Below are 27718 nucleotides of genomic sequence, written 5' to 3'. Positions count from 1 at the left end.
CAACTGAGAACAAAAGCTTCCGCCACTTAAATTACTTGTGCATACAATAAAAAAAAAACGTTATGGCTACACTAAAAGTTGATAAAACATACATATTTATGAAAGCTAAATATTTAAATGCATGCATTTATACAAGTCATTTTATAAATACAATCATTTGCAGACTTCATCTCTACAGCCTGTGTGAGCGGCAATGCTGCTAGTTCTGTTTACTACATAATCACACAACCATAGAATGGTTTTGGTTGGAAGGGATTCCAACCCCCTGCCATAGGCAGGGTCACCCTCCACTAGACCAGGTTGCCCAAAGCCCCATCCAACCTGGCCTTGAACACTTCCAGGGAGGGGGCATCCACAGCTTCTCTGGGCAACCTGTGCCAGTGTCTCACCACCCTCATAATTTCTTCCTAATATTTAATATCTCCTAATGTCCACCCTCCTTCAGCTTAAGGCCATTACCCCTTGTCCTACCACTCCATGCCCTTGTAAACAGTCCCTCTCCAGCTTTCTTGTAGCCCCTTCAGGTGCTGGAAGGTTGCTGTAAGGTCTCCCCGGAGCCTTCTCTTCTGCAGGCTTAACAACCCCAACTCTCTCAGCCTGTCCTCATAGGAGAGGTGCTCCAGCCCTCTGATCATCTTCCTGGCCTCCTCTGGACTTGCTCCAACAGCTCCAGGTCTGTCTTGTGCTGGGGCCCCCAGAGCTGGATGCAATACTGCAAGGGGGTCTCACAAGAGCGGAGTAGAAGGGGAGTATCACCTCCCTTGACCTGCTGGTCATGCTGCTTTTGAGGCAGCCCAGGATATGGTTGGCTTTCTGGGCTGCAAGCACACATTGCTGTGTCATGTTGAGCTTCTTGTCCACCAACTCCCCTAAGTCCTTCTCCTCGGGGCTGCTTTCAATCCATTCTCTGCCCAGCCTGTAGTTGTGCTTGGGATTGCCTCGACCCATGTGCAGGACCTTGCACTTGGCCATCTTTCTTGAACTTCATGCGGTTCGCACGGGCCCGCCTCTCAGGGCCTCTGGATGGCATCCCTTCCCTCCAGCGTGTCAACCGCACCACACAGCTTGGTGTCATTGGCAAACTTGCTGAGGGTGCACTCGATCCCACTGTCCATGTTGCCGACAAGATGTTAAACAGTGCTGGTCCCAGTACCGACCCCTGAGGAACACCACTCGTCACTGCTCTCCACTTGGGACATCAAGCTGTTGACCGCAAGTCTTTGAGTGTGACCATCCAGCCAATTCCTTATCCACCAAGTGGTCTATCAGTCAAGTCCATGTGTCTCCAATTTAGAGATAAGGATGTCACAGGGCGCAGTGTCAAAAGCTTTGCACAAGTCCAGGTAGATGATGTCAGTTGCTCTTCCCTTGTCCACCAACGCTGTAATCCCATTGCAGAAGGTCACCAAATTTGTCAGGCACGATTTGCCCTTAGTGAAACCATGTTGGCTGTCACCAATCACCTCCTTATTTTCCATGTGCCTTAGCATAGTTTCCAGGAGGATCTGCTCCATGATCTTGCCAGGCATGGAGGCGAGACTGACAGGCTTGTAGTTCCCCAGGTCTTCCTTTTTTCCCTTTTTAAAAATGGGGGTTATGTCTCCCCTTTTCCAGTCAGTAGGAACTTCACCAGACTGCCATGACTTCTCAAATACGATGGATAGTGGCTTAGCAACTTCATCTGCCCGTTCCCTCAGGACCCACCGATGCATCTCATCAGGTCCCATGGATTTGCGTAGCTTCAGGTTCCTTAGATGGTCTCAAATGTGATCTTCTACAGCAGGCAGTTCTTCAGTCTCCCATTCCCTGCCTTCTGTGACTGGGTGGTGTGGCTAGAGCACTTGTTGGTGAAGACTGAGGCAAAAAAGTTGATGAGTGCCTCAGCCTTCTCCATATGCCAGATAACCTGGTCTCCCGTTTCCTTCCAACGAGGGCCCACATTTTCCCGCATCCTCCCAGTTCATACTCTCTATCTTCGAACGTTCTGACTCATTTTTACAAGCTGATTTCACAGAAAGCGAGGTCAGATTCTGATGCACTCTCAGCCACAACCAGATGCACACTTAGCATGAGTGAGGATACCATAGTATCCTATCACAACACCATTATGTGGGGATGGAAGAATGGACAATATCACTGCATCAGCAGTATCGGGGCTCTGTCATACCACACTCTTGCTCTGGTGTTTCTGCTTTTCTTCATGAATGGGCTGACATGGTTCCTTATTCTCAGGGGCTCCACGAAACAAGACAAAAATTTGTTGTGCATGTGCTGTCACTCCACTTGTTGGTGGAAAATACTGCTGACACTAGCGTGTCTTCCAACAACTTCAAGGGACGCTCGGGCATTTTGCCTGGGCATCTCAACACTAAACTGAACCCACTGTGTGTACACACAAAACTCGTAAAGAGGCACAAAGCTGCAGTACAGAGTATCGCCATGAACCCTATCCTGTTGGGTCTTCAGCTGCATCTTAGTCTTGCCAGTATGATACATCCTCATGCTGGATGACTTTCAAAGTTGATTCACTCCTCTTGTTCATAAGCTAGAAAAACGGTTTAAGTGATTACCAGGGGTAAGCTAAACAAATAACAGCTAATGGGAAAGATCAGGAGAAAAATGCTTAAGGCTCTCAGTCCACCCAAAAACCAGCCAACATCCATTCTCCCACACAGGGTCTCAATGTTTGTTTGGGGAAGGATCAGTAAAAGGGCTTTCTTCTGTATCTGTGTACCGCAGAGACCAAGATAAAAGGACTCTGTATGAGACGTTAGAGATTTCAAAGGAAATAAATGGAGGATGATTATCAAAAGCTAGATTTAACTGTTCAGGCTCAGATTATTCCCAAACACTTTTAGGCAGTAAAGTCAAACAGTAAAGCAATCCTGGAATATTTCAGTGAAGGTTCTGGCATGTTTCCTGAATAGTTCATACATTATACTGCTGAAAGCAATGAAGCAATGTGCCCTAAATAAGAATGTCAAAATTTGCCTCTTTGTCAGCGTAAATTACTTATATTTCATACAAACATAGCTATGCAGTATCTACAATTTTCCATTCCATATAAATATAAATTCTAAGCATTATAAGATGATAAAATCACTCATTCCCAAAAGGCTGATAGTGAAAGAAACAGATCATTTTCTTACTGCACATAACTGTATGGAGTATGATTGTTCTTTAAATCTGAATAATGGACTTTCTACCGCAAGGGTCTTTACACTGTGTGTGTTCTCTGTCATACCAGAGCTTGAAAACGTGAACCTACATCATATCCTTTCAAACAAAGCCATGCAAAAGATGCAACATTTTGTGGCCATCCTGCAAGTTGCCTTTTGCCAAGATCATGACTTAGAAGAAAATTTCTGGATGGCAGTTACTGGGGCACATGATTCTTCAAATGTACAGACCTGTGACGCCTCTTCCTGTGATATGGAGGCTGATTCTCAGCTCAGGAGGTCTTGCCAAGATTTTATTCCCTGTTGTGTATTTCCCAGTATGTAAAGAAGTAGGAAAGGAGAATGAGACAACTCATCTACATAGCCACCTAAGTGCTAGAAATTGATGTTGTCTACATGTCATCCCCATGATCCTGGGCTGCTGTCCAAAACACTCCTGTGAAAGAGCCAAAAGAACTTGGAAGAATCAAGGTTTGCAGGAACTCTTCCCCGTTTTGTCACCTTTGGTGTTTTATAGGCTTCCAAACATGCTTTGTATGTTCCATTATTCTTCACCACAGACTGATATTTACAGAAGATAATGTCAAGATTTTAAATCCTTTCATACTTTTCAAAGTGTAAGCAAAATACATCACATCAACCTTATAGGTGCAACTGAGAAGAATTAAACATGTATAAACATACTAGCAAACAAGAATCATAATTTTAAAATGGAACAAGCCCATGTTTAATTCTGAGAAAACTGTGAGCCAGCATTAAGTCCTTTTTCCTTCATGCAATGGATTCAGACCAGTTCTTCAGCTAGTGGAATAACTCCCCTGCTCTGAAGAATAAACATGTTAATGAACAGCTCAGCTATTGATTCTTTTGACATTTGACTGTTCAGCAGGTGCTGAATTCAGGGTTTACTAATGCTGGTGTAGCTGTTACCACCAGTCTCATTTTTCCCCTTTATTGAAAAATGATCTTTATAAATGAAGATGTAAGTTCCTGACATGCAGAAAGACAATACAGAGTTTAACAAATGAGCTACGTGGAAGGAAGAGTTCTTTTGCACCTGTCTGCTGATGGAAGGTGCTTATAAACAGGAGTCAGTTACTCTGTATTGGATTACATTTAAGCAGAGACTCAGTCCACCAGAATCCGACATTCCAAAATCCCTAGGAATCCACCAGGTACTAAAGCGGAGTCTTTTTAGACTCCAAAAAAATTAATCTTACCTGAGATGTCTGGGAAAAAAATGTTATGTTCTACATATCAGTAATTTTCAGTGCAACTCTTATTTCATCAAAAAAAAAAAAAAAAAAAATCCATCCATTTAATTTTGTGGAAGATATAATGTCCCTGGTTCTACATACCGCTTCTTTTATCAGCTCCAATCTCTCATTCTCCAGGGAAAGCAGTACAGAAGTGTCTTGTCCTTTGAAAGCAATAGATAACTAACCTCATTTTGTAAAAGCAAAACTAAACAGAAGAGTTATTCTTTGTCTTCAGCAGAAGCAGTGAATCAGACCTCATTGCCTTGTACTGAACCCAATCTAAGTCAATTCGATGCCTTATGCATAATCATCAAGAAGCTTACAGTTGTACCATTTTTTTCTTTCTTTTTTTTTCTTTTCTTTCTTTTTTCTTCTTCTTTTTTTTTTTTTTCCCCCCCTCTCTTTACCAGCATTTCTTTATGCAACAGGGTACCAGGAGGTTTTATATTTAAGAGGGACAGGACGGGTCATATTTTCTGAAGCTGTATTTTCAGGCCTTCTGCATCCTTACCCCATCTGTTACGTTCAGGTCAAACTTTTGCGTTTCTGTGGCAGTAAGGATTAAAGATGTCATTGCTTTTAAAGAAGCTATTTTCAGCTCTTCTTAGCCACATAACCTGGGGCTTTAGACAAACACTTCCATGCCTCAGCCTTCATCTACCCAGTGTTAACCAATTAAAAAAAAAAATTAGCCAATAAAAATCCTATTTACCAAAGCTTTTTTTTTTTCTTCTTTTCTTGATTTTAGGTATCGCTAGATCCATACCGACAGACTAAATCAAAACCAAATGACTGATGAATTTCAGATTTACAGAGGTATTTGGTTACAAGGCTCTGATCTATCCGTACCTCTGGCTAGACTGAGCTCCCACTGTGTAGGTAGGCATTACACAAAGCCACTTTTCCTGTCCTGTGATGACTCCTATGATCTGAAGGAAGAGGAAGACGACTTAATGCACATCACAGAAATCACTCAGTGTGATTCTGTTTAAATGATCTGCATGACAGAAATCAATGCCTTTGTGCACAGTAGGTATGACAAATCAAAGTAACTTAGGACAAAATGCCTGTGTTATACTGGCAGATGGAAAGTGAACAATCTGTACAAAACAGCGTTTCTCAGGCAAAAATAAACTGAAACGTTACTTAAGAAAGATTATGGAAATTTAAATAAACAAAAGCTTCTGTATTACAATCTACCATGCCATTTTTATAATTAAATGAGATGTGCTTCGCACTTTCACACAACATTAAGATGACTATGAAAACCACCGGCTTACCTCTCCACACGTTCATACTAGTGTTACTCTGGTCCACTGACTTCAGTGGAGTAACACCTGATTTACAGTAATATAAAGCAAGAGGAGAGACAGACCTGAAGACTGGAAATAAACTTGAGGTTTTTGATGAAACATAATCCTCAGCATGAGATACAAAAGGTGACTTTCCTGACAAGTGCTACCCAAATTCTTAATAGGTTTCTGCATGTAACCCCACCTCATTTCATCCTGACATAACCTTAATTAGTCTTAGTTCTACTGCAGAGAAGCCTACTGAGGCAGTTAGCACCATATAATTAATCAGACATTTTGCACGCATCACAGCAACCAACAGTGTCAACTTACTGATGTGAGTTAATACAAACAGAAATCAACCCTGCCTTTCCCTTTCACATGAACTAAAAACATGTGGCATGGAATGAACATACGACTATTTCTTCTATACACTGCTGAACGTCCTTTCTTCCCTTAGCAGCCATCTCCTAATGCATCATTACTCTCTGCAAAGTATAATTTATTTTTTCTGCTGGTACTAGGAGAAGAACATGCAATTTGATATTTCACTTAAATTTCAGTTTCTTCACAGAAAAATAAGTCCAGCAACTGAAATAAGCAATGATAAGACATAATTCTTGCTACTGGAATTCATAAATCTCACATTTTATTTTTCTTTCAGTCTGCTTTAGCAGTTTTTAAGAAACTGCACATAAATATATATTTGAGAGCACAATCTGCAACATTCACTCATCTCATAGCAACAGAAAAAAACGTACTTACAAATACAAGCATACACAACGTACACACAAACTCACCGGATTAAAAGCTTCACCACCTATCTATGTAATTGTAGATCTTAACTTTATTCTATTGTTTGAGATTTCTCTTTTGTCTTCATTGCTGGAGGCAAACATCACAGTATTGTGACTAATGTCACCAAGTGGGAAACCATATGATTATATGATTTGATGGCAAAGAAGAAAAAAGCCACTGCTTAAGGAAAACAATTTTATAAAGCTGATTCTCCATTCTCCTAAGCTTAAGCTGAAACAGTTCAATAAGCAGTATAAAACCACAAGAAGGTTTATTCAGTTTTGTATGGCATCTGTAATATGCTGTGGTATTTATTAAAAGTAAATGTAATGTTTAATACATGGCAGTGTTTTGCTTCAGCAGAACACTGTAAAACTACCTGCAAGAACAATTTAGTCTGTAACTAATATTCAACACAAGAAATAGTAGTCCAATGTTTTGCAATTTCTTAGATTCTCAGGAAAAAACAGTGAGATAATGATCTTCATAGAAAGGTAGTATTTAAATGATAGCTTATTTCAGAAACTGACATTAAACTGCTTAACACCTTCTCTCTACAGTGCTTGTGCCCCAAAGCAGTCAAGTATCTAAGATAGGAATTACTAAAAATTGTGTGTGGTGGGTTGACCCTGGCTGGAGGCCAGGTGCCCACCAAGCCGCTCTATCACTGCCCTCCTCATCAGGACAGGGGGGCAGAAAATAAGATGAAAAAACCCCCTCATGGGTCAAGATAAAGGCACTTTAATAAAGCAAACGCCACGCATGGAAGCAAAGGAAAACGAGATTTATTCTCTACTTCCCATCAGCAGGCGACGTCTGGCCACTTCCCGGGAAGCAGGGCTTCAGGACACATAGCAGTTGCTCCAGTAGATAATGTAAATAACAAATGTCCCCCGTTCCTCCTCCTTTCTCTTAGCCTTTATTGCTGAGCAGACACCATATGGCATGGAATATCCCTTTGGTCAGTTTGGGTCAGCTGTCCTGGCTGTGTCTCCTCGCAAGATCTCGCCCACCCCCAGGCTACTGGTGAGGAGCACAATGTTGGAGAGCCAGCCCTGACGCTGTGCCAGCACTGCTCAGCAGCAGCCAAAACACCGGCGCGTTATCAGCAGCTTTCTACAACGCAGAGCCCAATGAGGGCTGCTATGGGGAAAATTAACTCCATCTCAGCCAGACTCAATACATCCTGACAGCTCTAGTGTTTCCATTTCCAATGGTAGCTCAGCATAGGAACGTGCACAGCCTGTTCACTACCCGACACAAGAAGTCATTCACCATTATTATTGTTCAACCCCTTAGGATTTTTTTTTTTATTTGAAGGCCTATCACAAGAAATTAGGCAGCCTACTGGAATTGCCAAATGTTTCAGGTGCTGTCATCCACGATTACTGCTCATCAACTAAAGGAACCTAATGTATATTTCTCAGTACCTAACTGACCTGCCTCTCCCTCTTATATGAATCTTCTTAATTTATTTTCATGCTGGAAGAATATAGCAATTGTAACTCTGGTAAGACTGCTACCAAGTTTGTTTCAACCTAACTAAACTAGCAGTAACTGAAGATAATCAACCGTTCATTTTTGTTCCTGTTTCAGCAGATGGCAAATATGTTACCAAACAACAGCAAGGTGGATATATGTACAGGAAGGAAAGATAAGATGAGGTAAGTTTATCCCAACCAACTCAAAGCCCATCACATCAAGCCACCTATATGCACTGATGCCTCTTCCATCCTAAAGACGAAGCTGTCCGTTATCTTCCAACCCTGAGACACATTTTATAATCCACAGTTACCTGCACTGTCATCTAATTCAGATTTCATGCTCTGACGCTTAGTCTGAATGTCTGATGTAACATACGGCTAGCATAACATGCATGCGGGCCACAGTAGGTTCACAATGTGATTTTGATTAATAATTGTAAGATTGAGCAGGATATGAATGGGAAGTCAAGACAAAGGGCAGAAGGCAATAGGGGGAAAGTCAGATTCCTGGGGCTAATTTCGCCAGCAAGAGCTGTGTTTTAACCTGTGATTAAAATCCTGGTATGAACAAGGCAAAATGAAGCCTAGACACAACCTAAACTGTTCCAAAGGGATTAGTCATCATCATAAGCTCGTGATTAGACTGTGTCTACCTAAAGATTCTACACACCGTGAACTGTTGAAAAATGCAAGTCTGAGGAGACATCATGACTTCCGTTACTATTTCAGCCTGATAGTTATATCATCTAGACAAGTTCTAGTGAAACTCCCACTGTTTTGGATGATTTTTCCAGTCTGGAGTGCCAAATTTCTTAGTAGGCATGATCTTGGATGACTGATGCATCTCCTTCCAAAGCAAACTTTATTAGCCTTAATCATGATAAGTTTCATCAGTCCTGGAACATATGATGTTTTACTTTATCACATGCTGTAAGCTTATCGCACTTGGTCACATCAAACCTTTCTTTCTCAGACAAATGGCATATTCACAGGAGCTTTAATTTAAAAGTGGACTAAACTAGAAATATGGATGTTTGGGTAGTGGTTTTAGAAGATTTAAAAACTAATGGTATTCTTAACTTCTCCATACTTTCCTACTTGATCTCATAGCTAGCATTTTTCAACACTAGAAACATTTAACACCTCCAAATCTCTCAGAAAATCAAGATTAAAATGTACAGTATGTCCCTAATTGGGTGATGCTTCAGTGTGAAGATTGATCTTTACCACTATGCAGTAGCCTAGGGTATCAGAACTTTGTCATGGGAGCCGGGAACGGAATCTAAGCTTCTTCGGCTCTAACCCAGACCCCTTTGATCTTAAGAATGTCTTGGAGTTGTTAACCATAAAGCTGGTGAGAAGGGCTGTGATGTGCACAGCCTGATTTTTGCATCTATGTGATGCAAAAAATGCTGCCCAGATGAAATCTGTAACCAAGCAAATTCCCTACACTCAGAGCAGGTGCCAACACCTGCTCCACAGAAATATGTAAGATTCCTCACAGAAAATGGTTTCTGATGCTTAGAGCTCTTTTTGACAGGATTTGCTACCTTTGGTGCTTCTTAGTAGTTAACAACTGGCTTAAGCATGGAAACATTGGTTTTACTATGTTTTCATTTAGTAAAACATATCTCTGGTCATTCTTGTCATGTATCTAAATTCATCTCTGGATATCCATGTGACATATCTAGAGCATCTTTTCTCCAGCAGAGCCCTAAAGCATATTATGCGTTATATTCTTAGACCGTTATTGATGCCTAGACATCTCCAGAGTGTATCTTAGCATGGATTGTCTTTGTCCAGTGACAGGAGAAATGCGCATTTATGTAAAGTGGTGTGGGATTTGCAATGTCACGCACGGTGGAAGGTCTTGCTTAACAGCCTACTTCATATTGTCGACTTTATTTATTTTGCAAGGACTCAAAAACCCTAGCAAGTGTTGAGTCTGCGGTTCCATGGAAACTGGGTATTCCAAATTGAATGCTTACACCGCTAACACTATCCTCCAGACAATCTCTTTACAAATGATCAGTAATATGAAGATGCCTTCTTTTCATTCATCCGTTCATTTTAGTTTTTTCAGAATAAACTTGTTTTCCATCAAAATGTGTTACCTGCATCCAGAAGAAAATTGGGATGGGCTGCACATACTGATTCTGGTAATACTTACAGCAAGTTATGAAATAGAAAAATCACTTAAAATGATGGTGCTTACCCCGTTCTGTGTCATACAGGTACACAAACTTTTCCCACTTATAATGAGCCAAGAGACTCAAGATGGCTCCTTTTAATGCTGGCCGCATCTGGATGACAAACTGCACATCTGCATCTGTTGGGAAGCTGGGTGTGACGAAGGATGTGTGAAGGGCTCCACAAAATGACGTCAGTGTGTTCATTGACATCTGGTCATAGAATCCAAAGATGGCATAAACTCCTCTGGAAAACTGTGAACAGACTAACAAAGACAGACAGGAGTGTTAAAATCTGACATACAATGAATGCAAACAAACTTTCAAAATATATTTGAAGTAAGCCTTCTAAGCAATCCTGAAATTATTCTGTATGATGTAGCAGGTGGAATGAATTCATGAGATTGTATATACTAATCTCAGCGTAGCTGTGAGTTGTACCAACTTTGTCACAATTAAACTGGCCTGAGCACATTTTTGATTGTGATTTGTCCTGCTATATTGTTATAATCCACTAATCTCTCCATATTCTTTAAAAACAAACATGGGATTACATTTCTTGCCTGTAAAATACTTTCCCTCCCTTGAGTAGCACCTTGAGAGCTCTGTTAGCAGCTACGTAACAAATGTCAGGTCTGCCTAAAAGTCAGAACATTAAGATGTAGTTTTCCCTGGTATCCCCACCTTGATTCAGATCTGATTCAAAGAAATCTGGATGTTTTATTCCTTTATAGTCCACAACTCTGAAATCTCTGCATCAACTCTGGGTGTGGTCTTTTTCGGTGAGAAATTATGGTGGCTTCTTAACGGAGTGTTAAAATCTTTCAGAAGCAATTTGGAAAGTATATGGCTCATCGATGACAACACAAATGAGGAAATACATATTGTTGCTTCATGGAACAAAAGCTGATATCCCTTGAGCTGGAGGCTTTTATTCATTAACCATTCTGGTGTCCCGAGGAACTCATCTAGTACCAGAAAATAATCAAAATGCAGTCAAAGGTGTTTTGTTTCACATGTACTTATCTGGGGAAACACTTCATTTCCGATACTTTATAGAGATCGAACAATGACCATTTTGGACAAAAATTAAAGTATTTCCATTTATAATCATGGTCAACTTCATGGGAGTTGCAGGGAAAAGATTTTCTTTATTGCTCAACTCTGCAGGAAGAGAGCAAACTTGTGGGTTCTTTCCATGGAGGACGACTGCATCAGAGCCAGCGAGGGAGCCTGATACGCGAGATGCTGGGGCTCCGGTTCATAATAAAGATCGTACAACTGAAATACACTACAGCATAGCAGCACTTCCAAATCAAAACATTTCTGGACTGAGATGAGCAAGTCCCATTTGTAATGAAAGTAAGTTTCCCAGAAAAATGTTCATTCAACATTAACAATTGCGCTTGTCAAGAACTGGATTTAACAACAATTTTCAGCTAGCCCCATTAACCGCTTTTGCCAAAACGCTGCATATTTAACTCCGCAAAAAGCAAGGGGAAGTAATTACCGGTAAAGAAGACATGACTTCTACACAGAAATACGCAGCATCGTTACTTCCGCAAGTACCATCATGAAACATTTCCTACCATAAATGCTACGATTCAGAATCACTAAAGCCTGTTAAAGTAATTTAAAAAAGGATTCTCCATATCAGCTCATTGACACAGCATCATGGATAACACCTCAAATAGGTAGTCAGGTGTGAAAATTCGATTTTCTTCCTGGAGATCCAGATGCAAAAATAGAAATGCTATTAAGGAATTTCTCTAAGTGTTTAAGCCACTGTAACAGGACATGACCAGTCGTGGATACCAGCAGCAAATAACAGCTGGTGTAGACAGAAAAGAGACACACATGAGGCACAGAGAGGGAATAAGAAGTAGTGATTTCCGAAAGAAAAGTTTGCGGAAGTTCTCAACCACAGTAAAGAAAAGATATAAAAGAAGTTATAATGCAGCAAGAATTTATTCCCAGAGGCATGACTGAGGAATTAAATACACTGTTCCAAAAGGCATTTTGTTAAACTAGATACCAGCAGGATATAAAGTAGAAAAGCTACCATAAAAATTATCTGCTGAAGTAACAAATAAAAGGCACTAACTTACAGGTGAAAAAAAAGGGAAAAATAAAGACTGCATAGAAAGTCTGGCAGTCTCCAAATCATTTCAATGGCACGTAAGCCCCCTACCTCCATGGGACTAATCACTGAAGTGGGGCTAGCAGAGCTGGGCGTCCTCACACCCACTGAGTCAGTACCTCACAGATCAGGCTCCTTTTACATATTTATTAATGGCCTGGTTTACGAGTTTTTTTATGTAGATTCTCTACTGCAGAGAAAGCAGAGAAGAGCAAGTATTCCAGGAAACATCCCTTCTTGCAATGCAAACAAAACACGTCCTCAAATATCTCCTGACCCTAAAAACCCAGCATATTTCAAATGGCCGGGGGTTCACCCGTTGGTTCTTACCAGGTGTAAGGCTCAGGAATACTTTTGAACTGTGACTCCGCTGAAATCTCTCAGATTTACAGGGACACAGTATCTGAAAAAAAAAAGAGTCACAAGGGGGCTCAGCAAGCCTACCACGCTATCTAAGGGTGGGATTGTAATGAAGAATACAGATTAGCTCTTATTAGGACTGCTAGTTCCTACATCCTGGGGAGCCAGCAGAGAGAATAGGTGCCGTGCTAAAGGTAACCGCCAGCGGCTGGCTCCAGCACGGACCAGCTCCTGTGCACGGGGAACCAGCTGGGAACTGGTCTGGTTTGTGCTCTTTCTTGTTCTTAGAGATAGGGCACCTAGGCACTGTGGTCAACAGTCTGAAAATGGTTCAAGGTCTTTGTCCTTTGGACAAAATTCTGTCTTGCATGACTATTTTAAAACAGCGAATTAAGGTGCATCTGTTTTCATAGCAGAATGTGCTCATTCACGCAAAGAACCCATTCTCAATTTGTGAGTAACATGAGAAAAAAAATCAGAGTGCGTGAACAACCTGACAGTAAGCAGGACCTCCTCCAAACAACACCTAAGTGCCAACATGGAGCTGCTCCTTGCATGGAGCATCCCAGCGCAGGCGAGAGCTTCTGATTTGGCCTTTCAGATATTTGCAATTTTTTTTCCTAAAAATTCTGGAGGACCACCAACAATATCTAACAAGTGCATTCCCCTGCACAGTCTTATTTCTCCTGATTCAGGTTTGTATTCACTGCAGATCTTTAAGATTTAACACTTTTACAGACTGTCTTCTATTAATTTTGAAAAATCTTCATCTCTGAAGCTCCTCTGCTTATTTCTTATAGCTTATTCTTCTTGACTGTCTATTCTGCATGCACTGTAGGGTGCCAATTCAATTTCACTGGCCCATTCAAAAGGCAAACAAACCTTTGTTTTTATAAGGAGAAGCTAAAAGGCCAATTATCTTGACCCAAAATGTTCATTTGCACTTTCAAACTCACAATTTTATTACAATATTGTAACATTAGGTCTTTTGTTTAGTTTGTGACCTAATCTCCTATGTGATCAGATGAACCTACTGAACATCCATGAACCCATAGCCTTATTGTTACTTGTTTTCCAAAAATATAATTACATTCATTTTAATTACATTATTATTCTAACATCACTGAGCCATAAGCAAAATTTGGAAAAAAGCTAACTAACAGTAGTTTTAACAAACTACTTTCTATTGACAATCAGAACAATCCTCATGTTTGAGTAAGAATTTTGGTATTTTTCCTAAATTAATCACAGTTGATTTATGTTTGTTTTTCCCTATTTGAAAAATGCAGATGGTCAAACACATACTTTGGCTGTTAAAGAAGCGATTTGGACAAATCCTGATGCAACCTCATTCCTCTAAAAAAAAAAAAAAAAAAAAAAAAAAGGCAATTTTTTTTTTTTTTTTGCTGAGCTATGCATTTATGAAACTGCTCTTAATTATAGTCGTTAATACTGTGGATGTGCACCCATTTCCAAGGACAGCACATAGCCAAGTGGCTTTATAACCTGATCTGAAAAAGCTGCAACCTCCACGAAGAAGGAACAGAGGTCCTGAGCAGCGGTTATCCGATGGGGGATCATAACAAGCCGTTATTTTGGGTGCAGTGTGAGTATTTATTAACGGAGACTTAACCCTGGGCTTGTTCTCAGTGTAAGTTAGCTGCCACATGCCATCATTTTCAGGAGAGGAAGGGATGGTGTGACAGAAGCCTACGAATTCTCAAGCATGTCAAGAGAAGGTAAGGAACTTCCAGGTCATGAGAGACTGAAGCGTTCCCTGCCCAGGAAGCCAGAGCAATCACAGTGGTAAACAGAATTTGCTTTACAAAAAAAAAAAAAAAAAAAAAAAAGCAACCAAAAACCTCAACCTAAATAAAGAATAGTCTTTGTTTCTGCACTGAAGAGCAGCTGAGCCATCCTAACATCAGTGGTGTAACTCAATGAACCCCAGCCTTCTGTTTTACTAGCAGTTCCATCTTCCCTCCAGTCAAATCAGCCCCACCACAGAAACTTGCTAAGATTAACCAGACATGACTTTTTTTTTTCCACTCAGACCCCAGGAAGGCTCCAGGCCAGAATCTCAAAAGAGGCCCCATTTCACACAAGTTATTAGATGTTTTGTGTCTTTTTAAAATTTATTTTTTGCTTTCTAATGGTATTTAGTTCTCCTACCTTTTAGTGACTGTGAGTATTCCTGACACAGCAAGGTTGTATAGGCTCTGACATTTCTACTGTCTATTGCCTGGAAGCTAAAGTCAAAACTTCTCCGACACCTTTTTTTTTTCCCCATCTTTTTTTTTTTTTTTTTACTTCCAGTTCTTACTATAAACAACTGAAGTGTTACTAGGAACACTTACAAGTAGGTTTGGATTTTGCTTGTTTAAAGAAAAGATATATAAAGCCAACAAAAGAAATGTGTTAATGGGTGGATCTTAATCCACCATTTCCACTAGATTATATCATTAACGACCGACTTGTCGACGTGGGCAGGATCCTCCCAAGCATGGCATACAGTGCGCTTCTGCCCAGGGGTGTACCAGCCTGGTAGTTTTGGAGTCAGGGGTTGGAGGTTACAGCACCTCAGACACTAGTCCTTCTTCATTACTGTCTGTATGGACAAGTAATTTCCCCTTTGTTCACAGCAATTTCTTACAAAATAGGTCTGACAAAATTAACCTATGTCAAAGGGGCACCAAAAGGCCTGCTTTATTGATAATTATACAGCTCTTTGGGATGAAAGGCGCTGTAGGAGCACAATCACAAACGACATTATTGCGCATTGCTCATACCAGTTCCTTGGGTTTGTGCTCTGTGTTTCCCTCAGCTGTGAAATAATTTTATTCCCTCCACTTTCCTCTGCCAGTTGTCTTGGATTCCAGACAATTCTCACTGCCAGCCTCTGCCAACAGACTAATGGGACTACTTTATAATGGAATAATTCGCAGCATCTCTCAGAGCAGTTGCTGTTTTCTATCTAAGCCTCCATCCCATGACTTCCTTGCTGTAATAATACAAGGGTTATCGTTAACGTCACTTCATACAGTAAGCATACCGCCTCTTAGAAAGACTGACAATGCCTCTACTGCTTTCTTTCCCTTTCATTTTAATACGCTGACTGAAAAGATACACTCTCTCTACCTTCAGCCCTGAGGAGTTCAGCACAGCAGTGTCCCCAAACGCAGAATGAGCTACTTTTGGGGGGGCTCCAGGCAATCAGACTTGAGAGCTTCCTTTAAAGACAAACTCATCATATTAAAAATTACAAATTAAGTGAACTGCGTTTGCCTATGGCAAATAAAACTAGCTTTTACATTGAAATTGTTAATATATTGAATTCTGTCACGAAGAAAATATTCCACTGAGTTGTTTAAAATTCAGCTGAGAAAAGAAGCATTTCTGAAATAGTTAATAGTGAATATTCTTAGGGGTAGGAGGGAACCTAGGAAGTTTTAACTTGGAACTGCATACTATAAAATCACTTCTCATCCTACCTAATAAAGGATGTGCCCTTACAAATAGAAAAAATACCCCAAACCAAAAAAAACCCCACAACCCAAAACCTCACAGCAGAGCACAAAACAAAATTACTATTTACTCATTACTTCATTTATGCCAACAGTTTTCTCAATCACATAACTGCAGTGTGTTTTATCTACTTCTTTTTATAAAGAACTCCTCAGCTCGCTTCATTCTATCTAGCGCCTTCTTCAAATGTATGCACTTTCTTCAGTTTGCGTTTCTTTTTAGAAGAGCCAATAAAATAAAATCAGTACGTTCCAGGCACTGGGAGGATTTTTATTAAATTTTAAATGAAAGGCATAAGGATTAATCCATTCATATTTTATAAACCGTTTACTGGAAAGCAATCCAAAACAAATGTCCAGATCCAGCATCCCCAAACACACTCTGATCAAGATCCCATTCAAGATGACTTTTGTCACCCTATCACAACTGCATTACGTATTATTAAATGAGTTTTTACTTCTCATCCACTTTTCAGAAGGACTTTAGAATTCTGATCACAATTGCAGCTCCTGGGTGCTGGGTGCTGTACAAATACATTACCACAACCTTGGTCTCCTTCAATATGCCCAATTATTTATGATATACATGACTCGACTCATTAAACTTTACACATTTTGGCCTTTATAAATACTACTACAGTCAAATAAAACCCTAACAATGTACATGAATTTGCTGTATGCTGGATCTTCTCTTCACACTGAAACATTTGTGTGAATTTTATGAGCGTATGAAAGATGCCAGCTTGCAACAATAAAAACAGGCCACTTAGTCTCTAACAGTGCTGGTAGGAACACCAGCAGCACAAAGTCTCACGCACACCGTGATGCCAATAGGTGCTTATTGAGACCTGCAATGACTGCTCATGAGAAAGAAGTGTGTATCTGAGATCCCTTTAGACAGAAAGGCTGACGAGAGGGGCAGTTTCAGAAAGCAGAGAAAGGTAGCCGAAATTCATTCAGATCTGATGTATTTTGTCCATTAGCATAACTTTACTCAGATAAAAATAAACCTGGACCAAAACCCAAACTGCCAATTTGATGTATATGCAAATAAAAGCTTTGGTATTTTAAAAAAAACCTAGCTGATATATTTAAAATGTCAGTAACAAGGACATCCCTGAGCACCAAACTAAGACAGACAGAAAGTCAGGCTGAACATCACCTCGATCATCCTGAGAAAGCTGCGTTTAGCTTTCTGAAAGGTGGTGTTCTTGTAGTCAGAGAACATACTGCAGGTGGCCCGAGTGGCTTTTGTAGAACGTTGATGAAACTCAAGCACAAAACCCTAACAAGTTATAATGTATCTTTCACTTTCCATTTAAAAAAAAAATAAATCTCTATATTTACAATACATTTCTGATGGTGGAAGAAACCTAGGACTCAATCCACCCATTTCAAGAAAAAGTGTTGGCCCCCTATCAGTAGGTCCAAATTATAAAAAGATTTTGTTTAACTGTGATCACTATTACACACTGATTTTTTTAAATCATCACGGATTCAGAGTTCTGTAAGAACATTCCTTCTGAAAGGGCTATGAATCAGATTATCATGCTCAATTTGAAGTATAATCTATTGGAGTTCGAGGGAAGCAAAATAGAGGTTTAAAGCTTAAAATGGATTAAAGGTGAGAGGAGGTATATACGTGCCATACAAATCAACTGGGTTTTTTGGAGGATGACTGAAAAAATGTTAGGTATTTGTGAACTTAAGTCTGTGCTAATCAGAATACTACATTATCTTGCTTGTATCTTTACAAGACAGAGTTCAAGCTCTCAGATCAGGCACCACAAATTATAGCCACGTTTTCTATTTTTAAACCCATCCTGGCAATCCATGATTTTCTACTGTTAATAGACCACTTTCCATTCTGATCCCACTTGCCCCACAAGCTGCTCACAAGGGAAAATTCCTTTTCATTTTAAAGGGAAGACCTCAAATACATACCATGCAGTTTAAAACAAAAAGCTCTTAGAAAGAAGCCTTTGTAACACTGTTGCAGAACTCGGATTTAAATGCTGTGGATTTGTGTTACTTGTGAGCTCTTCCACTTCCTGCTGGTCCTGACACCAAAGGAGATACTTGGAGGAGGAGCAGCAAGAGGCTTCTCTTCGTAGACAGTAAAACTCGCTGCTGGAGAGGAAGGGAAAGGCATCAGTACCTGCCTTTTGTGCTGTGATGAAGAGATGTTTCTGCTCAGGTTCTCCAGGATAATCAGTGCCTTGCCAACCACAGCAGAAGTGTAGTGCCAAGACTTTGCTCCTGATGGGCACCTCCACGATCCTGGATGCCACAGAGTTCAGGCACTGGCCTCAAGGTTAGGGAGTGTTAGAGACTTAACGTGCCAAAGCAAAGCAGTTCATTGAGCTTTTTGTCCTTGGAGAAAGGGCTTAGTCTACCCTGTACACATAACCACACACTCCTGTCTCCCTGAAGCACGGAAGATGAGCTAACACCTGTGTGACGGAGCCAGAGGACCTGGCAAAGTTTTCCCCAGGAGACTCTGAATATATTCACAGGAAACAATGATCGTTTGTGTTCTTCACATCCAAGACTCCAACTCCTGTTTGATGACTAATCTCTGCAGAAACACGGACAGTGTGCACGCAATACAAATGTTACATACACTTGAGTTAAATAACTTGTTTCCATCTGCTGCACCATTTGAAATGCTTTTCATTTTAATCTAGTATGTTATGCCAGCATGCTGTGATCGCTTTGGATTGTAATTATCTTCTGAAATAATTTTTCTGAAAATGTCGGTCAGAGGAAAAATATGAAAACCCCTATTCTTTCAAAAGTTATTCAGTTATAAAACACAAGGAAATTTAGCAGCCAATACACTCGACTAATATGCATATTCTAATGAACACATAGTAACAGTTAATAGTTCAACATAAAATCATGAATGTTTCTATAATTTTATTCAAAGTAGTAAGAGTTCCACAAGACATTAAGCACTCTGCCTTGGAACAAAAAGACATGCTCAAAAAAACGTTTTTAATGCGAATTTGACAAGATGTGGTAGACCAGAGAGTATCCAAGTAGCCATCGTTATCATCTTCAGAGAGGGTCTCATGTATTTCATCAATACTTTAAACAACAGGCTAAGAGAAAAGCAAGCATTTTGTGGTATGAAGGAAAAAATAAATAAGTCACACATCAGAGAACGGCAGCATTTCACAGTTGAGGATGTTAGGCAGAACGCAGGGCTGAATCAAAGCGCAGCAGTTAAAGGCAATGCTGCGCCTCGGAGCTGTGAATCATCACCAGCAATCTCCAGCACTCCGATACTCTGAAGGGATTTCTTCTTTCATTGGAACATCCCAGCATGGAGGAAGTAAAAATGTGGAGGCATATTATTAAATGTATGCTTGTTCAGCAGTTCCTTCCCTAAGTGATTTCAGAAGTTGACTTCATTCTGGGCCACTGTGGTGAAAGGCAATAAATCAAAACAAGGCTCTGGCAGTGTGATGAAAGATGAGCTGAGTCTGCTGAGGTGGTGCCATTTACAGGCCTGTGGGGATATATTACAGAGGATGAGATAGAAGAGGCAAAATGGCAAACACACCTGGAATCACTGAACTGGGTAAAATTCACCACGAGGTGAAGGCCAGGATTAAGGTTGTCCAAGGAAAAACGCGATGCGATCGCCAAAACAGCAGCTGTGCAAGCAGCCTCCAGCTCCGGAGGGTTTCCAGTTGGCTCTATGTATGCAGAGCATGGTGCTGGCTGACACACGGCCGAGTTTACCCAAAGCAACAGTCCTTAACGCTTTCCGGGAGGATCTGCAACAATATTCCAGCAAGCGCTGTCACTGCGGGTACATCCCGGACCAGCGGACTGATTTCACATTTCTGTATCTCCTCCCCTGTCTACTCAAGGTTCATGGGGCTGTGCAATTCTCACCCCACTCCTCGTGTCCCACTGCTCTCAGCTTATCAGTCTGAGAGACTTCAGATCAGTTAATGCAGAAGAGGAAACAGAACGGCTGTGAAAATCTGGCTCCAGCAGCCAGGGAAATCATTTAAAGATTCTCCTTAGGGGTCCAATCAAGCACTCACCAACGTCACTGGAGAAGCTCCCATGGACTTCGGTCAGAGCTGGACTGAGGCCTCTTCAGTATATTGAAAGAGCAAACTACAGAACTGCAAAACCAAAATCCCATCTCCCCTTACCAAGGCAAAATGATACCCCCCCTACCCCCCTCTAGTTTTATTCTTGGTATCATTTCTATCTGCCTCACAGTCCAAAGAGTCCTTCTTGCTACCAGCCTCCTGGACCCTCACAACCACATCTGACAGTAATCACAGAGCAGTACCCTCAGCTAAGCCAGTGCCTTATTTACAGGGAGCAACAAGAATATTATTCTGTATAAATTATGCATAATCACTATTTATCAAGCTGGGTTAATTGGCATATAACAAAAGAGTTGTCTGGTGCACAGCTGAATAATGTGGAAGCCAAAATTGATGGAAATGGTACAGCAAAAGCCTGATTGTGAAAAAAAAAGAAGTCACATTGCTTCATGTTAATTCTTAACTGACTGCTGCCCTTTCAGATGAGGAGGGGGTGGCCAAGTGAAATAGGCCTAGTTTGAAATTATTTGTGAATCTCGGAGGGTTTGGACAGATTGTTGTCGCTTTAAATACTGGTTCAAAGTCTGCTCTCAGCCAGCTGTAGAGTGAAATGTTAACCTGGTGCAACTCCATTGCTTTTCTGTGCTCCATGAGACCCTGCTACATTCAGAAGCAGGGAATAACCCCATTAATCATCAGCAACTGCCTGAGACTGTGGCCTGCAGGGGTACGTGTGATGGTGAGCAGTGGGACTTTTCCCACGTCTCTTGACAGAGAAGAGCTACATGCCTCATACAAAAGCCAGACTAGCAGCACTTTGGTTCTACTCAAGAGGTCCTAGAAGTCCTCATTGGAAACCTAGTGTGTCATGAGACAGTGGCAGTGTGGGGCAGCACTTGCATTTCTCTAGACTCTCACACATCTGAAGAACCACAGCCTTGTCAGCCTTATCCTACATGCACAGAATTGCTTCACTGACACCAGCAAGGTTTTACTAAACGTCCTAGATCCCAAAGCTGTGTGCATAAATTTAAGCACAGGCTTAGGTGTTTTGATGAACAGACTGATGCGCACAAGACACTGAATCAGAGCTGAGGGTCAAACTACCAAGAGACTCACCCTGGTAGGAGATCCCCCTTCAGTGACGCATTACAACCTAGCTGTACCAGGGGTATTCAGACGATTTAGTCTGATTTACACCATGGCACTTCCACACTTCCCTAGTCTCTTCTCTATGAACACCTACTAGAATCTCTCTGAGCAGAAATACACCTGCAAATCGATGACTTCAAAGAACAGCCCTTTCTCCCATCTCTCTCAAACTTGCTAGTAGAGTTAACAGAAAACGAGACGAGTCCCATAACTTCCAGTGCTATGAGTTTGAAACTCTTTTATTCACAACCATCATCCTGGCCAGAGAATATTGCTGTGATCCCATCGTATCTGTGGTCTCATCAGCATAAGTACAAATGAATGCAGAACCACAGATATTTAAAAAAAGTTTTGGATTATGTTATCTCTATTACAGCCTCTCCATATTGGAAACGTTTAACAGACATTAGATTTCCTCTGAAAATATTCTGACATTTACCAAAGTTACTAAGCTACACGCATTGTTCACACCATGGCTTATCATGGAACGATAGAATCATTTTGGTTGGAAAAGACCTTTGAGATTATCAAGTCCAATCATTAACCTAGCACTGCCAAGTCCAACCACTAAACCGTGTCCCTCAGCACATCTACATGTCTTTAAAATAATCATCAATAGGTTACAATTGATGCTTTGCATCCACACATCCTACCTAAGGGGCTCCTAAGCCTTAAATCTTGGTGCCCCTTGAAAAGTCTGAAGTGACTAAAGGAAGAGAAGTTTTATGTGCAAAAAGCATCTTCACTGTCCGTTTCTTTGGGGTTTTTTTTTAATCTTTACTGCAAACAACATCTGAAGTCCCTGGCAGTTCTTTTGCTTGAAAAATTGGAATTTGATGTATGAGACTGCATGTGCTGCATATCAAACACTCACAAAGGTTAATATCTGATGTCATGATTTTTTGTTGTTTCATATGTACAGTTAAGCAGTCTGCTCACTGCAAACTTCTTGGTATTTTCACATTATGAGTTTCTGGTATGTCATTGGATTTAATAATTTGTACTGTATTTCAAACATAGTCCTGTTTTTATGTGATGTTTCTTTGCATGTAAATAAAATACATACTTCAGCAACTTTGTTGCTATTAAGTATTTTTTCAACCCACTCTTTAATCATCTGTATCAGGCCTACTTTCCAACTCATTCCTTAGCCTCTTCCTTCACAGATGTACTCCATCCTCAGAGATGCATCAGCATCCTTAATCCGCATCCCTCTGTAATGGTAGCATTTATTAGAAGTATCTAAAAAATTCTCCTCTTTGGCTTTTCACAAGCATCACTAAATCTGCTAACACCTTGCTTGCATACACCAAGAAATTCCAAGCATCCTGCAAAAACACTGTGTAAATGCAGGAGGAGGAAGAAAAATGAGGCGGGGGAAGTCCCAAACAACAAAGGAACTGCAATGCCATCTGAGACTTTTCTGGTCTTGGGAACAAAACCTCTGATCTTTATGGCAGAAAATAAGCATGAATTTCTAAAGAGCCATGCACGGTGGATCCCTCCCTCACTGAAGTAAGACACTTCAGTGAACCTTCCACAGGTCCCAATTAGTCCTTGCCATACCATAAGGAATTAGCCCATTTAGGGGGTATTGTTCAGCCAAGGAACAAGCAGATGAGTCTCACCAGTGCCTCAAACACAACTGTGCAACAGCCAGATCAGTACAAAGTTGGGAGAAACAGCCTTACAATGGCAGTGTGTATCTCTGACAGTAGCCCTATAGCCAATCTACCAGCCCCAAACAGCTTAACCGTAGCCGTTTGGATGACAGGTGGCAATAAACTTCTCTGTCTTAAGGGAAGTTCTCACACGGCTGTACGGTTGCTCTAGGTGTGCCGTAAGCTGGAGGATGAACCCTTGCCAGAAGACCATCGTCACCCCGAAGGCCTGTCCCCGTCACTGGTTGTCCCTCGTTTGCAGGACCTGTTCTGGGAGGTCCCTGCTGAACAAAACTGCGCTAAGGATAGGAAGGATCTTACCGAGAGGTGACAAACTGGAGAGAAACACTGCCACATGCAAGGAACTGTCTCATGAACACAATGAACTTGATTAATTTTTCAGCTCACTTTCGAATAACCTTTAAAAAAAACCCATTGCTTTGCTACGCACAACAGAATAGAAACCGGTATGTGACTCCAGATAGAGACTGTAAATAACGCCTTACTTTAAAGTAAACGTACCCGTGTCCTACAAATATAAACCTATTAAATTTCTGCTTTACTAATTTCTCATAAATTAATTCACAACATCTTCCAGGTTTTACAGATTAACGACTCTGAATTTTACCTTGCAAATGTCAGTGTCAACTTCAGTTTAAATTTAAAATAAGTATTTTGCTTTTGTTAAACCAATGTAATAGTCATCAAGAAAAGCATTCACCTCATTCAGCAAGAAGCAGCTCATCACAAACTTAGGTTCCAAATCAGACAGTATCTCTCTCTCTCCCCACACACACACATATATACACAATCTTATGTAATTCCATACTGCCTATCAAAGTAGCAGACAACAGAAAGGACTATGATAATGTGTCTTTGTATTTGTTTAAACTAATACATCTTATGGAGCTAATGCTAGGCTATTATTACTGAATTTTCCTCGTCTGATTTTCAAACAGACTCCCTGACAGTGTCAAACTTTTCAAAGCAGCCCATCAACAGATTATTTTTGGACTTGAAAATTTTGTAGGCCTTGGAATAGATTTATTTGGTGAACTCAGGTAGTCAAGCTTTTCAGATAGATTAATGGACTAAGTGAAGTGTCTCTCCAGACTATAATAGAAGGCATAAGAGACCTCATTTTCCAAGAAATGTCAGTTATAGGCACAGAAGACTTCTTTGTACTCTGATTTTCTCCGTGTATTTTCCATTTACAGGAGCCGGTCCAAGCCCTCCTTCCCACTGGCAATGTTATCAGTGAGACAATATCTTTCTATAACAAAAATAGCACAGAAACTTGCATAAGAAAAATGAATTTGATAACAATAAAATTACTTTCTCATAATAATTTAATAAATTGAAGACATGAAGATTTAAATCCTCCAGTAGAGCTGCGTAAAAAGGACTGATGAATTCATCAGCTCTTCCAAGCTTCCCAAAGAAGCCTAGACAGTATTTCTCACGGCCTGTTCTGCCAAGATCACCTATAAAAAAAAAAACCAGACATTTAAGTCCCTCTATTATGCCATTCTTTGGCTCTGAGGCTAAACTCACTGTTGAGGCTGCAGTAAGGAAATGTGAAATATTTAAAATTATTCCAATTTGTTTCTAATCTTTCTCATTAGAGTAATATACGTGTAACACTTTCTGGTTAGGAGCACGGTTGTGAACCCTGAAGTTACAGTATGGACATATAGCAAGCTAACTGACATTTATAGTTTTCCACTATAAGAAAAGTCTGCAAAAACACGCCAGAAATGCAAATGCAGTTGGGCTGTCACTAGCTTTAGTTAAGTACCGTCAGTTCAATATTTCAAGAAGCCTTCAGACCTACAGAAACCACATCAAATCAACCAAATGACAAACTCCGTGAACTGAAAATTCTCAGATTATTTTGTAACCATCAAAATAATTTAAAACCAAACAAAACCACACATTCCTGGCTCTCCATTTTTCCATAGCTTAGTGCAACTGGTCCTAAATTAAATCCTATTGGAGCCATCTTATTAAGGAAATCAATCAGGATTTGAGTTACTGTATTGGAGCAGTTTATTTTTCTCTGTTCAAGTAGTAAATTTGTGTTATCCCTGCTTCTTCTTCTTATCTTCTTCAGTGTATTTGTTCCATCCTTAGCTGGATACAAAGTCAGTTTTTAAAGATCATTTTTTGAGGGAGTTTCAGGCTCCGCACTTGGCCCAGCTCTCTCAAAAATGTTTATGGATTTAACAGCATACTTTTATATACAGCTCTTCCTCTTTTGCTTGTTACTGTGTAAAAATTGAAGACAAAGTGATGGGACTAACTAACACAGGGATGCAATCCTGCAACAAGTCAGAAATTGCTGCTACTTGCAAAAATAGGTGAGAAAAAAAAGAAGAAATGTTTCTCCCAATGACAGTCATGTTGGTTCTATGAGTAAGGACAACAGGAAAGAATTTTACACAGAGTATACGTAATCCATACATTCACAGTGTCTCTTTAAGCACAGAACCTTTGGGATTTTATTCTGTTTTAATCTACATTCGATAAAAATCTTTCATCCCATCAAAATTCTTGGGTTTTACATGGATTCAGATGGTGACCAGCTGATAGGAACCTCCTTACTTTATTATGGAGGAATCAAAATACTCTGAATCTGTCCTCTTAGTTTGTTGAGGGACTATGGGAACAGAAAGAAAGACTGACAGAAGCAGGATAATTCAGTAGGATACACACTACACATTGGTTCCACAAGAAGTATGATTTAATTTCTGTTGTTCAGAAAGAAAACTTCCCTTCCATAAAATCTACCGATGATACGGTAATTGAAAATCTTTCAAAACAGCACCAGCAAACACATCAAGGTGGTGCCCTAGAAGGGAGTACTTTCACGCAATTTCACATCTTAGAAAGAAGCGCAATTTAACTCTTTTGGCTCTGCTTCCTTTTCTAAGCTGCGGCTTCCCTCCACTTACTTGGTCCTCTCCTCCTTCCCTCCCAGCCCCCAGAACTATTACAAATAAAAAATATCCTGCTATCAAACAATTAACTTTGAATAAAAACATAACGTGGAGTATACTACTAAGGAATAAAGAGAAACCATCAAACCACCACCATAAAAATATTTTCTTTTACAAAAAGGACCGTTCAAACCAACGTCACTAAGTACGGTATCTAGCACTACCATGACTTCAGCTAAGCAGAATAAATGTGCTGGGTCAAGCCAGTAAGTGACACTAACCACGCTGTACAGAGCTGTAGTCTTCTGGCGAGCCGCATTCTGAACTCTCTTTCTAAAATTGTTCTCTCTGCAGAGTGCATTCAAACTTCCCAAATGAAGGAGAGAATCCAAACCATAGCAGTTAATTAGAGCCAACGATGTGGGCAATGCAAGATAATTTAATTATTCTCCAAAAAGATTTATTTCTGAGTATCAGTTTGGGAGACCTGGGGGGAGCAAGTGAGAAATTCATCCCGTAAAACTTAACTCACCTTTGTGAGACTCTTCTCAGGAACCAAGTAATCGTATTGTTGTGTAGCTTATTAAGAAACATTACTAATTACAGTAATATTACACAATGATGCCACTGTACATATGATTTTAAAATTTTTGTCCTTGATATGGATGTTGTCTGTGCAAACAGGAACGTGCATTTAATCTCTGACACAACTGCAGTGGAAAAGAATAAAAACAAGTTTTATCTGAAAGGAAAAAAAAAAATTTAAAAAAAATCAAGACTGTTTAAAAATAAGGAAAATAAACCATGAGAGGAAACTTGATTTAGAAGGTAAGGGTTCTTCCTCCAAAACACCCTAATCAGAGTTTCTGTGTTTAAAAAGTTAAATTGTTGCCTAAGATTAGAAAAAGCTACTTGAATAGATGACCCTGGAAAGATTGTTCAGGTGAAGAACTCAGGCTTGTGATTAACTAGATCTGAAAAATAACCAGTTATTTAAGCTAAGCAAGCCCACATGTTTGCACTCTCTTGCAAGACAAAAAAAATCCAGAATCAGAGATTTGACTGACATCTAATGGAAGATCATGGTGGAGACCACACATCGGCACATTGGCTCTTGCAATGGATATTGCTACTAATGACAAACAAAGTAGGGGCCTGAATTAGAATATCCACCCAGCATTTTACACAGCTGAGCAGACTGTTGAAAGGCAAGTTTGGACATTATATTAAAGTGCTGAATTTCAACATCTGAGTTCTTCACCAGGCTGTTAATGTCTTTATGGAGAAGTGCACAGAATATTGAAGAATATCATACATAAAGCCTTTTAGCTACGAGCCATATACAAGCATCCTCTCAAATGACAATATTGCCCTTCCCTATTTCCTCCTCTGCCATTGTTTTCTTAAGAATCCAGATAAACATCACATGTAATCCTTATTGTCATGATTGATCTTGTACCTTTAAAAGACAAGCAGGACAGAATCAGTCATATTGCAGCTCCACAGAAAAACGAGAAAATACTGCTTAGGGAAGGCCACCTTTCCTTAGGATTTCCAGGAAATTTTCCTCTTTACTCTGAAGTCAACAGTAGAAAATACCACAGTTTTCCATAATTAAAAACAAAAAAGAAAAATATAAAAAGAAAAAAAAGAGAGATTCACCCC

At 40.2% G+C, this 27718-nt stretch overlaps 1 protein-coding gene across 7 annotated transcripts in view; it reads right to left on the bottom strand.

Moving 5' to 3' along the window:
* The window catches only part of GRIA3 (glutamate ionotropic receptor AMPA type subunit 3), a 156065-nt gene that overhangs the window by 110468 nt on the left and 17879 nt on the right, over nucleotides 1–27718 (bottom strand). For all 7 annotated transcript variants that reach the window (XR_012837301.1, XM_075763570.1, XM_075763569.1 and 4 more), the window contains exon 3: nucleotides 10228–10467. Coding sequence is in view for 6 of the 7 variants with exons in the window: in XM_075763570.1 (XP_075619685.1) it covers nucleotides 10228–10467 (240 nt within the window). In the remaining variant the exon portion in view is untranslated. The remainder of the gene's footprint in view (nucleotides 1–10227; nucleotides 10468–27718) is intronic.

Source organism: Balearica regulorum, chromosome 11 (genome assembly GCF_011004875.1).
Source record: "Balearica regulorum gibbericeps isolate bBalReg1 chromosome 11, bBalReg1.pri, whole genome shotgun sequence".
Taxonomy (NCBI): Eukaryota; Metazoa; Chordata; class Aves; order Gruiformes; family Gruidae; genus Balearica; species Balearica regulorum.
Note: the sequence above shows the minus strand (reverse complement) of the source record. Positions and strands in the feature narration are given on the sequence as shown.